We start from the raw sequence: 18,251 nt of genomic DNA on the forward strand, positions 1-18,251 counted from the left end.
TAATTAATCTTGGGCAGTTACCCTGGCCTTACTTTTCCAAGGATAGGCCAGGCACCCTTCTGCTTCTGGACATTTGTGCTTTCCATTTCCAGAGCCAGGGATTTTCAACTTGCTAAGCAGTTGCATTGCATACACCATCTTGTCATTCACAGCTCTATTTCAGAAAAGCCTTATTAATTAGCCTACATGATATATCCCCCTTTTCACTCCTGAGCTTATCTGGCTGTGTTCTTTTCTTTATAATACTTTTCCTTGTTTGCCGTCTGTCTGTCGTCTCTCCCTCTGGGCAGAAGGCTGGCACTTGGTCTCTCGTACTCATTGCTGTATCTCCAGTGCCTAGAACAGTGCCTGTCGTAGGCCAAGTAAGTGTCTCTTGAATGAATAAATGAATATTATAAGCTATTCATTATGAAATATTCATTTGGCCAGTACCTTCACGGACCCACCACGTGCCAGGTGCTGTGCTGGGGACTAGGGATTTAAGGCTCTTAAAATGATGTATTGCGCTTTTGGCCTCCCAGTTCAGTTGGGAAAGTAGAAATGTTAACAATGAGTGTAATTTGGTGTGTTATTTCAGCTTTGCCAAGACTCCAGAGTAGCCCGTAGGGGAAATAGTTACCCTTTCTCTGCCCTTTGGGAAAATTTGAGTGAAAGAGATGGCATTTTTACTGAAATTGTGCATTTTCAAATCATTTTAGGCAGATCTTTTTGGAATATGATTCTACTGTATTGCTTATTGCTGTGTAAGAAGCACTTTACCAATCTGTGGCTGAAATACTTATTTAAATTCAGACCCACCATACTGTTGATTCACAACATTGCTCTTTGTCTTATCATTTTATGTCATGCTAATTATTTTCTTCTCTCTTTCATGTTCGTTACCTGTGGATTACTTTTTTTTTTTTTTTTTTGCAAGATTAAACACTTTTTTTCTGTAAGGATGTGAAAAATCCGTTAATGTCAACATGCTGAAAGAAAGGAAATAGATGGAACAGGATGCTTGGTTATTATGGGGTTTGTCTTTCAGAGTTGGTTGAATGCTATGTGGCACAGCTGGAAATGTGCAGGTCCCAGACTTACAGTGTTCCTTAGTCTTCTTCAGTCTTTCTCTTGATTTCTCTCCTTTTCTCCCACGTCCAGCCACTCTCTTATTTAACCTAAGGTCTATTTTATCAGGTATTGATCCTTTCAGATGACACCAAAACACTTTAAATATTCTGTCTGTGGAAAATGTTTTTTTCCCCCTAAACTTCTTACAGAAGTTGAAAGAGATCTTAGATGTTATCTCTTTCAACCTTATATTTACTCAGTACTTGAGTTTCCATTCACAGAGCAAATTTCCTGCATGAATTGTAGATATCAGAGACCAGTCTCTACCAGCCATGTTATATTTTTTGTATTGGGAAATACTGAGATTAATAGCTAACTAAGTTAAAGATAGTTTCATTTTGATACTATTTTTCAGGAACCTTTTATTTAATATACTATATAATATTGATAAGATGAAAGTTGAACATTTAGAAACATATTCCACATCAGAGAATAGGTAATATGTTAACTGTTAGCATGCTGGTTAAGGCCTTTGGGTTCTTTTGAAGGGGGCAGTTCTGTGAGATGATGTGTAGGTGTAAGTTATCTTAAATTTCTTACAGTCTCAATTATAGATAATTAATGCTTATGTCTTGTTAGGCTTTTTACTTTATTAAAAAATAATACCTAAGGCCATTATTTATTACATACATGTAGTGTATTTTCTATCCTCGTTCACTTCTCTGTTTCAACTACTTTTCTCCAAAATTCTCCCATATATACTAACTTACATCTTCTTCTTATTCAAGAGTTTTTTAATAATGTGTGTTTTTTGGGATGTTCTTCTGGGTTGTTCACTGTGCTTATAATTTCCTTGGTTGTACCATTGTTGAAGTAAGTCCTCACACAATTTTTTGTTTTTTCTTTCCCAGTTGTTTGCTCTCGAGGTTACAGAAGAGTCACTAATTCTATTAGGGCCCCTATGGCCTCTGACTCATTGTTGCTTCACCTGTTCTTTACACATATGCTTGTTCTTGTAAAGCATCTCATAGTCTCTTATTTATTTGTAAATAACTACCCATATTGCTTCTATGAATTGCATTTAAGTCTGACACATATTTTATGTTCATAGTACATATGACTAGATCTCAAAGTAATGTTTAATTACATTTATTTTTTTATGTGTGCTTATTTTTTCTCATCAATATTATCTCTGCAAATTATGACAAATAAGGCTAACTTAAATCTGTGCAGGGACCATATGCAAATAGACATTTAATGCTATTAATGCTATGATGATGATGAAAAATGTTTGTGCTCTTGTTGACTGAACAGCTGTCTGACAATAGACTGAGGTTTTCTGAGTGCAGGACTTGTTTAATTTCTACTTTATGCTTTTCTTGAAGAGTGGAATGTTTTTATTCACATTTCCAGCAAATTTATACTAGACCATCTGTTTATAAAGCCCTTTTCCATCGTTATCAATTAATATTTATTGGGCAACTACTGAGTGCATAGTAATATTGTGTAAACAAAGATGACTTTGCTACAGATAGGCTTATTCATAGGCTTGGTACCATTTTATTTTGATTAGAAAAAGTAAAAAACAAAACAAAACAACCCTCCCCACCCCCCCACCCCCCCCCCCCGCAATCCAAAGGCGTAAAATAATATCTTCTAACTCTGAACAGTGTAGGATGTTGTATATTTACAGAGCATTCTGCTCAAATACACCTAAAACTTGAGAAATTTCAAATTAAATTTCCATAATTATCTATGATCTTCTGTTTGTCAACAATTCTAACTCCATGGTCCTGCATTTAGAAAGTCAAACAAAGTATCATATTGCTTTGGGATTTCTAATAAAACTATGCATCTCTTTTTTGAGAGGGAACTACTCAGATAAAAACAGACCCTCCACTAAGAGCGGTTGCTTTTTGAATTTGAAGGAAATCCTGGAAAGTACACTTGTTGGGCTCACATTTAACTTTACTTGCAAGATTTTTATTAAGTAAAAGGTTGCATAAAAATAAAATCCATTCCAGTAAAAGCAATGGCATTTAGGAGGGAAATACTCATTACTGTTGTTGCTTTTGAATTAAAGAAGTCAAAAGACTTGTATGTCTTTTCAGCATACCAACTTTGTAGGCAATGATTAAGGTTTTGTTCTGCAGATTGGCAAATTTAATAACATCTGAAGAATGAAATCCTGACACTAGTCAATAGGGGTTTTACTTTTGAGTTATTTTTATAGTCATAGTAGTGGATTTTCACTGATTCATCCATGGTCTCTGGCCTACTTAGTCATCCATGTGGCCTTGGGCTAAACTTGAGGGTAAATACACTTGCCATGCAAGAGAGCAAAGGGAATTGGCTCTCATGGTGATTGAACCCATGACCTCAGTTGGCTTCTTTGGCATAGGGTGTCCTAACCAGTCACAGACTCCATAAATATGAATGTAGTGGAAGCAATGAGTTTGTTTATTCATCAGGGAAAATAGGTCCATAATATGTACCCATCTGTCCTACCACAATAATTCCTGTGAAAGCTCTTTGGATTCCTGAAATCATAATCACCATATGATGAGAAGAAGAAAAAAGAAAAAGATATTTAGGTCATTCTCAAACAGAAACTTCGAGTTTTATGCTGTCAAAACCTCAGGTATCTTTAAAGAACATTATTTAAGATTTTACTTACCATCAGAAGTTATAGCAGTGTGCTTAACTACTGATAAATCTTACTCAACCACTTGATACTTGATATTACTCTACTCTTTGAAAAACAGGAATGACTGCAACTTGTGACTCCTCACTATGTGCTTACTGCTTCAGTGTGGAAAATACACATAGTTCAGCTGGCAGCAAGGTTTTAGAATCTTCCCCTTTGATATCCCCCAAATCTATATGGTGTCAGAGTGGTAATGATCAGTATCAGATTCCCTTGGACTTCTCTCACACAGTTCTACTTTCACTTATTTAAGTGTTTTCAAATTGTAGATGTTGGTATAGAATTTTTGTTCCTTGGTTACGGCTGAAAATAAATTTGTTTGAACAATTTAAGTAATATTCACTTAGCTGTCTTTGAGTTAGATATTGGCTCAGGGATTTAGAATATGAATGTATTGTTTTCTGCCTTGAAAAGAAGCTTACTTTTTTTTTTGTTTTGTTTTGGTTTTTGTTGGCACAGATAATCCCCAACTGGATGAACTTAAAGGCTAAAATTTTCCATGACTTTAGCTAGTTTTCATGTGGGAGGAATCTCTGTCCTGATTTAGGAAAAAACAAAATTTAGAAATTCATAGAACTTGATAGAAATAAAATCTATGTTAATTTAAATGAGTAATACTAGTTATGAGCAATAATATCCTGCTGTATTATTCATATATGTTCCTTTTCAAAATATGTATTTTTCTATTGATGTTTGATAGTTTTGGAGCTATGATTTAGTTTTAAAGTAGAAAATTTTGGAAATAGCATATTTTTGTCTTTTAAAAAATTCCAGTCAAGTCAGGTTCCAATTATAGTGTTTTATACATACTGAGTACTTAATAATGTTTTTCTTTGATTTGAAATATGACATGTCCCTAAAGCTTTTGGTTTTTTAAAATACATAAATATAAACAACTTACAACTTCAATTTATAGCTTATGTGGTCTAATTGGCATCAAAATATGGTGGTTCAGTGGTAAATAACCTGCCTGCCAGTGCCGGGAACGTGAGTTCCATCCCTGGGTCAGGAAGGTCCGCTGGAGAAGGAGATGGAAACCTTCTCTAGTATTCTTGCCTGGGAAGTCCCATGAACAAAGGAGTCTGACGGGCTACAGTCCATGGGGTTGCAAAAGAGTAGGGCACGACTTAGTGACTAAGCAACAATCACGATTACTATATTATGAAGTTTAAAATATTTGCGGATTTTTATTTTGTACTTACATGAACAATTATAAAAAGCAAATGACTTATAATGTCATGGAAAGATATAGGAGAACCTTAAAGGCATATTACTAAGTGAAAGAAGCTAGTTTGAAAAGATCACAGACTGTATGATTTCGACTAAATGACTTTCTGGGGGGAGAAAATATGGAGATAGTAAACAGCATCAAGTTGGGGTAGAGAGGCTTCGAAGAGATGAATCGGTGGATCACAGGGGATTTTTTTAGGATAGTGAAATTACTCTTTACGATACTATAATGATGCATACTTGTCTTTATATGACAGCAAGTGAACCTTATGTAACCCATGGACTTTGGGTTATTATGATGCATCAATTTAGGTTCATTACTTGTAACAAATGTACCACTTTGTTGGAGGATGTTGTTAATTGGGGAGGTTATGCCTGTATGTGGACTAAGTATATATGGGAACTCTCTGTACCTTCCTCTTAATTTCACTGTGAACTTAAAACCACTCTAAAAAATAAGGGTTTTAAAAATATATATATAAACACAAATATATATATACATATATATATATACACACACACATATATATTAAGAGCAACTGTTACAATTTTCAGTAATATGACCTTTTCATTTTTTATTTTTACTAGGGAAAAAAAAACTGACTTAAAAGTTTATACCTTTAATATAATATTACAGCCCTGTTGTTCAGTGTGAGCACAGACTTGTTTTTCTATAGTCCTGTTGGTTTACCAGTGAAAACTGTTGGTTTATCATCTGCATATTCTTGCTCTTGTAACCAATGGCATGCAATTGTAGCACTGCTAAGTGACTAGGGTGAGACAGGCAGGATAGCTTATGCTCATATTTTTTTTTTTTTAATTTCAGTGGCCTGCGTGGGTAATTAACATGTGACCTTTATTTCATTCCAGCTCCATCATTCTTACCCAGGTTTTGCTGGTCCATTTAAAGTAGACAAAGGGCCTTTAATTCCTTATTTGTTCTGTTTTTGAGTGTGTTATTTTTTAGAACCTCTTGATAAACATGCCTATTGTCAAAGTTGTGGGAGTTTTTATGGTCAGATGAAATGTCTACAAACATTTTCTTTTTCTCCTTTCCTTACTCTTTTACAGGAAAGGCTCCTTTTTTTTGATTATATTTAACTGTGAGAATTCAGAAGCATCAGCCTCTAAAGAACTTAAGTAGTACAATACTCAATATGTTAGTCTTTTTAATGGAAATAGGCACACTTAAGGAAAAGAAGAAAAGTTGTCAATAAAGGTTTAAATGTTCTCTAGGGACCCTCTATTAAGGCCCACTGTTGTTGATGTGATCTTAAATATGTAAAAGACAATCTGAATCCAGAAGCAGGACACATGATGGCTTTTAAGAAAAAAACAAGTTTTAAAGGGCAAAATAACACAGCAATAGAAATTCATTGGCATGCGAATTTTTTTCCTCTTCATAACTACTTTTACTGGGTCAGTTTTCAATATAATTCTAAGTTGCTTGATCTAAGTCAAATGGAAAAGAAATCCAGTGCGGCCTTACATTCTTAAAAGAGGTAGTAAATGAATTAAAGTTTGTTACTAAGGTTTAAAGAAATGACTTGTAATTTTGATTTAGTTACTGTTAAACTATTTCTCATTGACTGTTACCTGTGTTCCAAAATTTAAAGTGCATTAATGTATCTATTTACTCAGTCTTAAGAGTTAGACCTCTTTTGGTCTTTCATTTTAAACTAATGTAGAAAATGTAGAAAATAAGTTCAGTGTTTTGGGCTAGAATATTGCTTGTGTGTTACTCGTTTACTGGCTTATGTTGTATAGGTAGCAGAAATAATGTTTTAAGTTAATGAGATTTCTAAATAATACGGTTGAAATAGAGTAATTTGCTTTGGGCTGCTTCTTGATACCTCGCTTTTGCTCCTCCAATGAAAACAATAAAGTTTAAGTTCTCATTGCCTCTGTTTTCTGAGACTTACATATCCTTAGAGCAGCAGTCCCCAACCTTTTGGTACCAGGGACCGGTTTCGTGGAAGACAATTTTACCACATACTGGGTTTGGAGTGGGGATGGTTTCATGATGATTCAAGCAATTACATTTATTGTGCATTTTATTTCTATTACTGTTACATCAGTTCCACCTCGGTTCATCAACCATTAGACCTTGGAGTTTGGGGATCCCTGCCTTAGAATAAAAGGAGAAATAAAAAAGAGGGGCATTAGATGATGTTTTAGACACCAAGTAGAGCTACAGTAGAAACATGTTATTTTGGAAAGGTGATATTATAATTAACTGGAAAGTGAGGAGGAAAGGAAGTATTATTGCAGATTCTTAGATATTGAAGAGAATTAGAGATTCTTTTATTCAACCAGCTCATATATGGAAATTCAAATTTGAAAACAAAATAGTTGACTTTCAGAAGAATTATGTTTTTCTAGGGCATAATTCTAAAGGAAATCAGTCCTGAATATTCACTGGAAGGACTGATGCTGAAGCTCCTATACTTTTGCCACCTTATGCGAAGAACTGACTCCTTGGAAAAGATGCTGATGCTGGGAAAGATTGAAGGCAGGAGGAGAAGGGGATGACAGAGGATGAGATGGTTGGATGGCATCACCGACTCAATGGACGTGAGTTTGAGCAAGCTCCGGGAGTTGGTGATGGACAGGGAGGCCTGGTGTGCTGCAGTCCATGGGGTCGCAAAGCGTCGGACACGACTGAGTGACTGAACTGAGGGCATAATTCCATGTATTAGGAAACACAATTTGATTAAAGTTCAACTTACTGATATTCCTTTCACATCAAGTAAAATTACTAACATTTATAGTAATTATAAGATACGAAAATTAAATATCTATTAGTATGAGAATGTAGCCATCCTAAGTGATCAATGCAAAGAAATAGAGGAAAACAATAGAATGGGAAGGACTAGAGATCTCTTCAAGGGAATTAGAGATACCAAGGGAGCATTTCATGCTAAGACGGGCACCGTAAAGGAAGAAATGGTATGAACCTAACAGAGGCAAAAGAGATTAAGAAGAAGTGGCAAGAATACACAGAAGAAATACACAGAAAAGATCTCAATAACCCAGATAACCATGATGGTGTGATCACTCAGCTAGAGCCAGACATCTTGGAGTCCGAAGTCAAGTGGGCCTTAGGAAGCATCACTACAAACAAAAGCTAGTGGAGCTGATGGAATTCCAGTTGAGCTATTTCAAATCCTAAAAGATGATGCTGTGAAAGTGCTACACTCAATATGCCAGCAAATTTGGAAAACATAGCAGTGGCCACAGGACTGGAAAAGGCCAGTTTTCATTCCAATCCCAAAGAAAGGCAATGCCAAAGAATCCTCAAATTACCACACAACTGCACTCATCTCACACGCTAGCAAAATAATGCTCAAAATTCTCCAAGCTAGGCTTCAGCAGTATGTGAACCGAGAATGTCCAGATAATCAAGCTGGTATTAGAAAAGGCAGAGGAACCAGAGATCAAACTGCCAACATCCATTAGATCATCAAAAAAGCAAGAGGGTTCCAGAAAAACATCTACTTCTGTTTCATTGACTACACAACAAACTCTGGAAAATTCTTGAAGAGATTGGAATACCAGACCACTTTACCTGCCTCCTGAGAAATCTGTATGCAGGTCAAGAAGCCAACAGTTAGAACTGGACATGTAACAATGGACTCCTTTCCAAATTGGGAAAGGAGTATGTCAAGGCTGTATATTGTCACCTTGGTTATTTAACTTATATGCAGAGTACATCATGAGAAATGCTGGACTGGATTAAACACAAGCTGGAATCAAGATTGCTGGGGGAAATATCAACAACCTCAGATATGCAGATGACACCACCCTTATAGCAGAAAGTGAAGAGGAACTAAAGAGCCTCTTGATGAAAATGAAAGAGGAGAGTGAAAAAGCTGGCCTAAAATTCAATATTCAGAAAACTAAGATGATGGCATCCAATCCCATCACTTGATGGCAAATAGATGGGGAAACAATGGAAACAGTGACATAGTTTATTTTTTTGGGCTCCAAAATTGCTGCTTGTTACTGCAGCCTTGAAATTAAAACACACTTGCTCCTTGGAAGAAAAGCTATGACCAACCTAGACAGCATATTAAAAAGCAGAGACTTAGAAGCAGAGACAGCATATTAAAACTGTATAGTCAAAGCTGTGGTTTTTCCAGTAGTCATGTATGGATGTGAGAGTTGGACCATAAAGAAAGTTGAGAACATTGGTGCTTTTGAACTTGATATTGAAGAAGACCCTTGAGAGTCCCTTGGACAACAAGGAGATCAAACCTGTCAATCCTAAAGGAAATCAGTCCTGAATATGCATTGAAAGGACTGATGCAGAAGCAGAAACTCCAATACTTTGGCCACATGATGTGAAGAACTAACTCATTGGAAAAGACCCTGATGCTGTGAAAGATTGAAGGCAGGAGGAGAAGGGGAGGACAGAGGATGAGATGGTTGGATGGCATCACTGACTTGATGGACTTGAGTTTGAGCAAGCTCTGGGAGTTGGTGATGGACAGGGAGGCCTGGTGTGCTGCAGTCCATGGGGTGGTAAAGAGTTGGAATCGACTGAGTAACTGAACTCATCTGATGAGAATAAAAAGTAATTATTTGCCAGCTGCCCTGCAAGGGGATCCTGGATCCTGGTAACGTTTCTTTATGGAGTGAGGAAAGTGGGGATGTTGGACATGGTAACTAGTATAAGTGTTCAAAGTTGAGAACTGTAATAGAGCACATTGCTCTGTATAACTTTGGGAGGGATATTTAGAAGCTATTTGGGAATATCCAGAAGCTGAAAAGAAATGAGACAATGAAGCTGAAGAGAGATGGGGGGGAAATGTGGGGAGAAAGAGAGTTCCTGGTGAGTAAAATAGGAGAATTAGGATTAGATGGAGACTTGATGAGTGTACTCCATCCACCGATATGGTCTTACATAAATTCTACATTACCCATTAATGTTTTTGGTGCAGGTAGGTTATCTGGAGGAGAGTGCAGAGGGGTTCAGCTTTCTACTTAGCATTGAGCACTGGCCTGTAAGTTAAAATACCAGGAACCTGGGTTGCATTTTATAGGCCAAAAATGTACTGGTAATGTTACATTAGGTCTGATTTTAAGCTTAAATTGGTGGGTGAAATTTACACATACTTGCATAGCCTCAAATTGTCTACCAGAATATTACTTTAGTGATTTTAACGTATTTCCACATATTCTTTGATATTCTCCTGCTGGGAAGTGGAGCTTAACTCTTCTCCCTTCGATTGTGGGCTGGACTTAATGACTTGCTTCTATCAGAGTCTGGAAAGGTAAGAATACTAACTTTATGATGGGGAGATTTGGCAGCCACCACCCTGCCTTAAGTGATCAAGCTTAACCTCACTAGTCCTGAGTCATGTTATCATGTCCCCTACAGCGTGATGCTCTGAGAAGGGCACTTACCTCTTGGATATTCTGTTCCCATATTTGTGAGCTCTGTCTAATTATGAGAAGACATCAGAAAAACCCATATTGAAGGATGTTCTATGAAGTATCTGTCTTGAAGATACCTAAAGTGTTTGCTCTTCGAAAATACTGAAATTGTAAAAGCAAGAAAAGATTGAAAAACTTCCCCAGATCAGAGGAGACTAAAGAGATAAGATGCTCTGAAGTGTCTTGGATAAAGATCATATGATAAGTTGAATAATGCCTGTAGTTTAATGGTTTTGTAACAGTGTTGACATTTTTGTTTTGATAAACCTACTACCATTATGTAAGATGTTAATTTTAGGGAAAGCTAGGTGAAAGATATATGGGAATTCTAAGCTGTCTTTAAAATTATGAAATCTGAATTATCAAAAATAAAACCATTCAGAGGATTTTTTCCCTAAGGAAGAGTCTAAAATGATGTCTTGGGAAAATAGGAAAGGGTTATTAACTCCTTGACATGAACCCCCAAATAAATATTTATTTTCCAATATCACTACATCATAATAATACTGTTTTTTTTCAGAGAGAAAGACTGCCTGGTGTTTGGGAAAATGTGGTGGTTAAGAAAGATGGGAGAAATCTGGGAAACTTTCATGTAGGTGATAGGCAGAGTTGGCCAATTATAAACTGCAGTTGTTATTCAGGAATTATAAAGAGATGTGAGATGTTTATTCATCCATTAAATAACATATGTTTACCACCTAAAATGTGCCAAGAATTGTGTTAGAGTTGAAATGTGATCATGACAGATAGGGTCCCTGGTCTTCTGAAGCTTATACCATAGTGATAACAAACCTTTTTCAGTTCTCTTTGGAAATGTAAGCTTCTAGACAAGGAATATTTGAATGCCTATCTATGTAAGTTAAAATGAGCATATATATGAATTAAGCTTTTTTAAAAAATTAAGTTATGTAAACACTTGGAAAATGTGAATATGTCTTTCTTGTTTGTTTGTTTCTGATGTAAAATGTGATAGGATTTTTAAATTGTAAGTTTTGCAGCTCATGAGCAAAGGACAGAAATGGATTAATTCCAGTTAGTAAAATGGAAAAATTTCCCTGGAGAATTTTTGGAGTTTGAGTTCTTAAGTAAGTTAAATTCCTTAGAGTGGCAGCATGAAGTTAAGCCAGGTTTTAAAGGTGCCTCCTTCTGTTTTCAGTAAGCAGAGGTGGAAACAATTTGAAACATGATGTACAAAATCTTATTGGAAGGACATTAGCAGCTACTGGCTGAAGGTTGCAGAGTCTTCCAAGGTGGATTTTGAATTCGGCTTTGGAAGTGAATGACTCTTTTTTTGGGACAAGCTCATCTTTCTGGAAGTTTTTTATGGTCTTAAGTGATGCCACCTGGCTTGGGTGGGTCTTCCGTGCATACCCATTTGAAATGGCTTCTGCTTAGGAGCTTGAATCCAGAAGGGGAGGCTGGGGAGCCTGACTGCTTATAATTTGATTAAACGTATCAACTGCCTGAGGAAGTCTTCCTCATAGTCTCCTGCCTGTGGAAACGCCCAGGCTGGTTTTTAGTTCAATGAAAAAGTATTGAAAAGATAACCAACTAAGTTTAACTCATTAAAGAAAAAAAAGATGAGGGGTGGCTAGGTTGGAATGATGATGTTGGGGAATAAGATAGTTCAAATATTATTAAATGAATTCATGAAAAATACAGCAATAATTTATATCTTTTTTTCTTCATATTTCTCCCTCCTTCCCTCACCCTCTCTCTCTCTCTCTCTCTCTTACATACGCGCACACGTTAGGTGGAGTTAGACTGAGAAAGTAAGGAAAGAATAGAGATGCAGTAGTTCTCAAATTTCTAGGATAATTTTCTTGAGGAAAAATTTCTAAACACATCCCACCAGCTAAAAACAAATAGGTTATACATACATAAGTAAGTATTATTACAAATTTTACTTACCTTACAATGAAGAACAAATATCAAACATCAAAATCACTTGGTAGCTTCCTGAAAAATGTTATGATTTGTAATACTTTATCAATTGTTAGCAGTCTTGTAATCATGATTGTTGATGTTTAGTCACTTTGTCATGTCCTACTCTTTTGTGACCCCATGGACTGCAACCCACCAGGCTCCTCTGTCCATAGGATTTCCCAGGCAAGAACAACTGGAGTGGGTTGCTATTTCCTTCTCCAGGGGAATCTTTCTGACCCGAGGATCGAACCCATGTCTCCTGCATGTCCTGCATTGGCAGGTGGATTCTCTACCTCTGAGCCACCTGGGAAGTCCCCTTTTAATGCTTTACAAGTATCAAATTATTTAGTCTTCATATTCACTCTGTGTTTAATACTGTTATTTCAACATGGAGAGGCAATACCATTCACGGTTAAGAGGCAGATAGCCCGAATCTACCTCTGTCTCTGTCATGAACTAGATGAATGACCTTGAGCAAAGTATTCAGTCCTTTGTAACTCCAGCTTCCCTCTTAATAAAATGGCCTTAATGATAACTCATGGAATTTTCATAAAAATTAAATGAAAATATTTAGTATATAGAATATGTTAATATTTACTTTATGTAAGAAGAAGAATGCCTGGACACAGCACTCTAAAAGTGTTATTATATTATTTATACTCAAACCAAAATTACTCTGCCTTTTTGGGCTTCCCTGGTGGCTCAGTGGTAAAAATTCCATCTGCCAGTGCAGGAGACCCGGGTTCGATCCTGGGGTCAGAAAGATCCCCTGGAGAAGCAAATGGCAACCCACTCCAGTATTCTTGCTTAGAAAATCTCAGGGACAGAGGAGCCTGGCAGGCTACAGTCCATGGGGTTGCAAAAGAGTCAGACACAACTTAGCAACTAAACAACTCAGCCTTTTTCCTGAATAGTTTTTATTAGTGAGAGTAGGTGCTGTGCAGAGGGAGCAGTAATCTCATGGATAGGGGTCCATGGTTATTCTGTATACTCATGTATATGTGCTTTGGGGATATTTGTTGGATATGTGAGTGAATGAAATTGAAATGTGATTGATTATATTTGTGTCAAAACAACAGTTTTAACATGTTTTGCTGTTTGCCTAAAAATAAATTTTCTTTTGAGCATCATAGAACTTGTTGGAAGAGAGATCTGGAAATTTGGCTTTTCTCAATTTTGATGGTCTCCACACATGTACCTTTTTAAATTTAAATGCTCAAAGTGTCAAAAAAGTTTTTAAACAAATGGATTGTCTTTTAGATGGAAGATTGCTCTTAGTATAAACTTTTTTCTCAAGTTTAATTTCGTTTTAACATATATACAAACCAAAGCAAACACTTTTGTGGTTAAGTTTTAAAGTTTGTATTTTCTTAAAGTTCCTTTTCTTCATTTCATTAAAGAGAGAAAAATGTATACATCAAAAGGAAAAAAAATATTTATTGAAGAGAAAGAAAAAAGAGTACTTTTTTTGCTGTATGTGAAGTATGGTTTGAAGAGCCAGTTATATGTTGTGATAAAATGTCATATATGTAATAATGATGCAACCAGCATCTTTCTACCTTGATAATTTTTTTTTTAAAGAATTTGAAAAGGTAGTCAACTGGTTTTTGGTATCATATCAGAATAGTTGAACAGATAATATAGCTTGTAAATACTATTATTTCTTAAGGCTGTAAAATTTGTTTCCAAGAAAGCTGTTAGCTAAGTTCTCTGAATGTGTTATAAAATTCCCAAAGATGGGAAATAATGAAATTAAGTGGAACTTGATTAGGTAGGTTGGAAAGTTGTTTATATTTGATCCCCAGCAAAGTGATCTTAGGACTTGAGTGAATGAGCAGGTTGTAATTCATATGTATGTTTTGGGCAATTCATAATCATCTGCCTCAGCTTCTTCTTAATAAATCAATCCTTTTGGAATATTGACAGTGTTTATTTTCCCATTCTGTCTTTCTAGGCACTGAAGAAACAAGAAGCTAAAGCAGAGGAGAATGAAGGAGAAATGAAAAATAAGCTCAGACAAACGGAAAGTGAGAAGAGTAAAGTAAGATTCTGAAAATTATCTTTCAAAGAGTACTAATGTTTGGGGCCACTGACATTCATTGAATGCCTTGAAAAGTGTCCTGAAGTCATTTGCTCATTAGTCCCGTGAGGCCTTTATGTCTTGGTGTGAAATCGCTTGGCTTCAGGGCTCTGCTGCTCTCTGCTGCCTGCTCTTGGAAACTTGCACAGGTCGTTTGCTACCGTGTCTCTGGCCACTCTGCTTTTTCAGAAGGGGATTAAACTTGACCATTTGTTGTTGGAGAACATCTAAAGAGCTGGGCTTTGCTGCAGGGTTAGGAAAGATCTGTTGTTTAAAGGCTGAGTATTTTGCATCTGTTCATTTTCACTACAGAAGATAAAAACAAACAGCCTAGTTCTGAAAAATCCTCTGTTTTTATTAAATATTAAGAACCTTTGCTATATATTCACGTCTGTGAACTTATAGAGCCTAGCCCTTTAGAACTGGAAGGTGATTCAGAGGCCAAACAACTCTCTTCAGTTTGCAAATGAGTAGGTTTCAGGCTGAGCCTAGAGTAATAAATGATAAAGTGAAAATTTGCCCCCGCTGTAATGTTCTTTATCCCACATTGTCTTTTCCGTCTGCCTTTGCCTCCTTTATTTCACGAAATTCCGTACAGTTGCATGATGCGTCTCTGCTGCCTTCTTGGTGGTAAGCAAGATGTGTCGGGCCATCATGCTTGCCCTTTGGGAGCTGAGACTGCTGACATTACCCAGGAATCACGACCAGGGTAGGCCCTGGTAGATTTTCAAACTGCTTTGACTTCAGGGTGATTTCTTCCCTTTTTATTTAGCCACAGAAACAACAGAACTGGTCAGGTAATATTTTGTGTGGATTCTCGGCCTCCACAGGTACTTTACAGCTGGCTTAGAGTTGACCTTCGACCAATTTGGGCTTAGGAACCCTGACCCTCTGTGCAGTCTAAAATCCGAGTATATTAAAAAAAAAAAAAAAAAAAATCCGAGTATAACATGTAGTTGGCCCTCTGTATTTGCAGTTTCTCTCTAGCTACACTTCCACACCTGTGAATTCAACCCACTAGGGATCCTGTAATACTGTGGTGTTTACAATTAAAAAAAAAAATCCGTGTGTAAATGGACTTCTGCAGTTCGAACCTATGTTGTTCAAGGGCCAGCTCTACTTTAAAAAATATGTGATGTTTATTTTCTGAGCTGCATGTATGGTATTTAAAAAGCTTATATAATTGGATTAGAAAATTGTTTTGAAATAATAATAGGTCCATAGAGGTTGCAAAATAAAATGTGCCCTGTGCCTTTTACCCAGTTATTCTCAATGGTAACATTTTGTTTTATTGAGGTCCAGTATCAAAACCAGCAAACTGACACTTGCAATGCATCGAGCTTATGCAGATTTGACCAGTTGTATTGTGTACTGAGTGAGTCTGTGTGTGTGCGTACTTTCCTGCAGTTTTATCTCATGAATCTCATTCTTACTGCCACCACAATCAAAGCACAGAACTCTTCCATCACCACAGTGCTCGCCCATGCTTCTCCTTAGTAGCCACACCGACCATATGGACAATTTCTGAAGGACTCATGTATAGATAGTAGTTTGTTCAAAAGAAGTGATACTTTAGGATAACTATTAAAGTCGAAGCACTTAATAACATCTTAATACAAACTTTTGATTTCACAAAATGACCTTACCCTTACAAATTGCAAGCATGTCCAGCATATGTAAGCTTTGGATTTTTAGCAAACACTTTTTCCAAGTGTTTGGAAACACTTTCCAAGTGAAAGGGGAGGGAAAATGATTTTTCCTTTACAAACCTTTTAGGTTCTTTGGCTGGTCTAATAATTAAATTGATATCAAGCAGATTAAAAGGAGAAGAAACGTTTAATGTTGTATGTATGGGAGCCCTACAAACATATGAGATACAAAGGCAGCCAGGCAATTGAAGCTTATCTTCCATCCTGAGCTAAGGAAAGAAATAGAGGCCTGGGACTTCAGAGGGAAGGAAGGCAGTTCACAGGAAGTGAGAAGAGGGGGTTACCATTAACAGATGTTTGCCCTGCTACGCAGGTAAGTCTTTCAGATATAGATAGTACCTTTAGTAATAGCTCTCTTCCTGGTACAGACCCACTTTCTAACTTTTTTTATGCATTTAAAGGGAAGGTGAAAAGCCATTCCTGAGTCTGCTGGGCTTTGCTTACCATCAGCTCACAATAATACTTGAGCCAAAGAGGTGTACTTTAGGGTGGCATGTTTTTCACCCCTTCACATCCTGTTATATTTTTCAACTTGAAATAAGCTAGGCACAGTGACTTTGTAGCGTATTTAGTCACCTAACTGGTACATTTTCTGTGGGTATTATCTAATGGCAGTATTATTAGGGAAATTTAAAATGTCTTATTCTGAACTGAGATACTTCAAAATTTTTGGAATGTTATGAATATTGGAGATATTAGGAGTATAAGACTATTAAGAATATAAAGTAGTCACCAACTAGATGAAATACACCTTGAGTCATTAGGTCCCTGAAATTTTTATTCTAATTTAGTTCATATGATACCGCATATAGCTAATTTAAAGAAAAATTGCTTTAGAATTTTGCATTAAAATGATTTAAAACTGAAGGGAGCTCAGAGATTGTCTTATATAAAACCCTTATTTTAGAGATAACAGAAAGGAGGCCTTTAAGGAAAAAAGATTTAAACAGGGTCATAATTGAGATGAAACTGACTAGAGCGCAGACCTCCTGCAGTCTGGTCTGGTTCAGTTTTTGTTATTTAATTACCATTATTTTAATGGGAGCATTGATATGTGTTTATTGCAAGATGTTTATCTTTCTATATTAGCTGTAAAAGTCTGAAAACCTTTTCACTTTTCTCCTCTTAAACTGTGCCTGTAATAGTTTAGTTATCTTCTGCCCCATTGGACATTTTCCCTTATCCTTTGATGAAACTCTAGCTTCAACAGGAATTGGAGCTATCTCGAAGGTTACTGAATCAGTCAGAAGGCAGCAGAGAAACACTTTTGCATCAGGTAAGTGTGCAAGCTATGATAATCTGCTTTTAAATTAAATCAGGATTGAGTCTCTTTCCCTATTAGATGTCTTTATAAAAGGGCAAAAAAATTCATGTCTAGGAAATTTTATTCCTAACAAATGTATATTAGCACACATAAGCAAAAGATGAAATCCTTTCAGGGAGATTCAGAGCAAGCCAGCACAAAGCACCAGCCCAAGTTCCTCCTGTGACAGGGTGTCTTGCAGATTGCCGCTCCGATTTAGAAATTACCTCTCTTAGCATAACCAGTGTGAAAGTGAGACTGGATGGGAAAGATAGTTTTCCCAGGAACTTAATTTTATTCGAGGAGGCATTGGAGAGTGAAGGAGGAAGTAAAACACATAAAACAGGCCTTTGCATGTTCATGTTTCCTTGAATGTATCATTGTCTTATTTTCTCATTTTCAAGATGCTGTCTGATTCCTTTTAACCGGAGATAAGGCTTAATTTTAAAGCATAACATTTTGTAGCCCGTTAACCCATAATATGAGTTTGGTGCCTCTGATATTTAAAGTTCAGTAGCTTGCAATAGCCATCTTACATACGTTGGGAAAAGGGCATTGGATTTCTAACTGTCTTTCTGCTTGTGTTTAATGTAAATTGCAGTTGTACTTGCCTCTCTTTTGAGGTATGGGTTACATAACTCAGTACATAATATGCTAGGTAGGAAAAGATGTCAGACATTATAGATGTTCAGGAGTACTTTATTTGATGATTAATCATGAAAATGCAACATAGCACCTGTTTTACAAAATCCTTAAAAACATATAATGGCTTTGTTCTACAGCCAGTGGTATGATGGAATTAATGTT

The 18,251-nt window shown here is 36.5% G+C and overlaps 1 protein-coding gene across 1 annotated transcript in view; it reads left to right on the plus strand.

Moving 5' to 3' along the window:
• The window catches only part of CEP128 (centrosomal protein 128), a 452,428-nt gene that overhangs the window by 82,757 nt on the left and 351,420 nt on the right, over positions 1-18,251 (plus strand). Inside the window, exons 9-10 of the mRNA XM_061156507.1 lie at positions 14,307-14,393; positions 17,343-17,417. Of these exons, the coding sequence (XP_061012490.1) occupies positions 14,307-14,393; positions 17,343-17,417 (162 nt within the window). The remainder of the gene's footprint in view (positions 1-14,306; positions 14,394-17,342; positions 17,418-18,251) is intronic.

The sequence above is a fragment of the Dama dama genome, chromosome 12, assembly GCF_033118175.1.
Source record: "Dama dama isolate Ldn47 chromosome 12, ASM3311817v1, whole genome shotgun sequence".
NCBI lineage: Eukaryota > Metazoa > Chordata > Mammalia > Artiodactyla > Cervidae > Dama > Dama dama.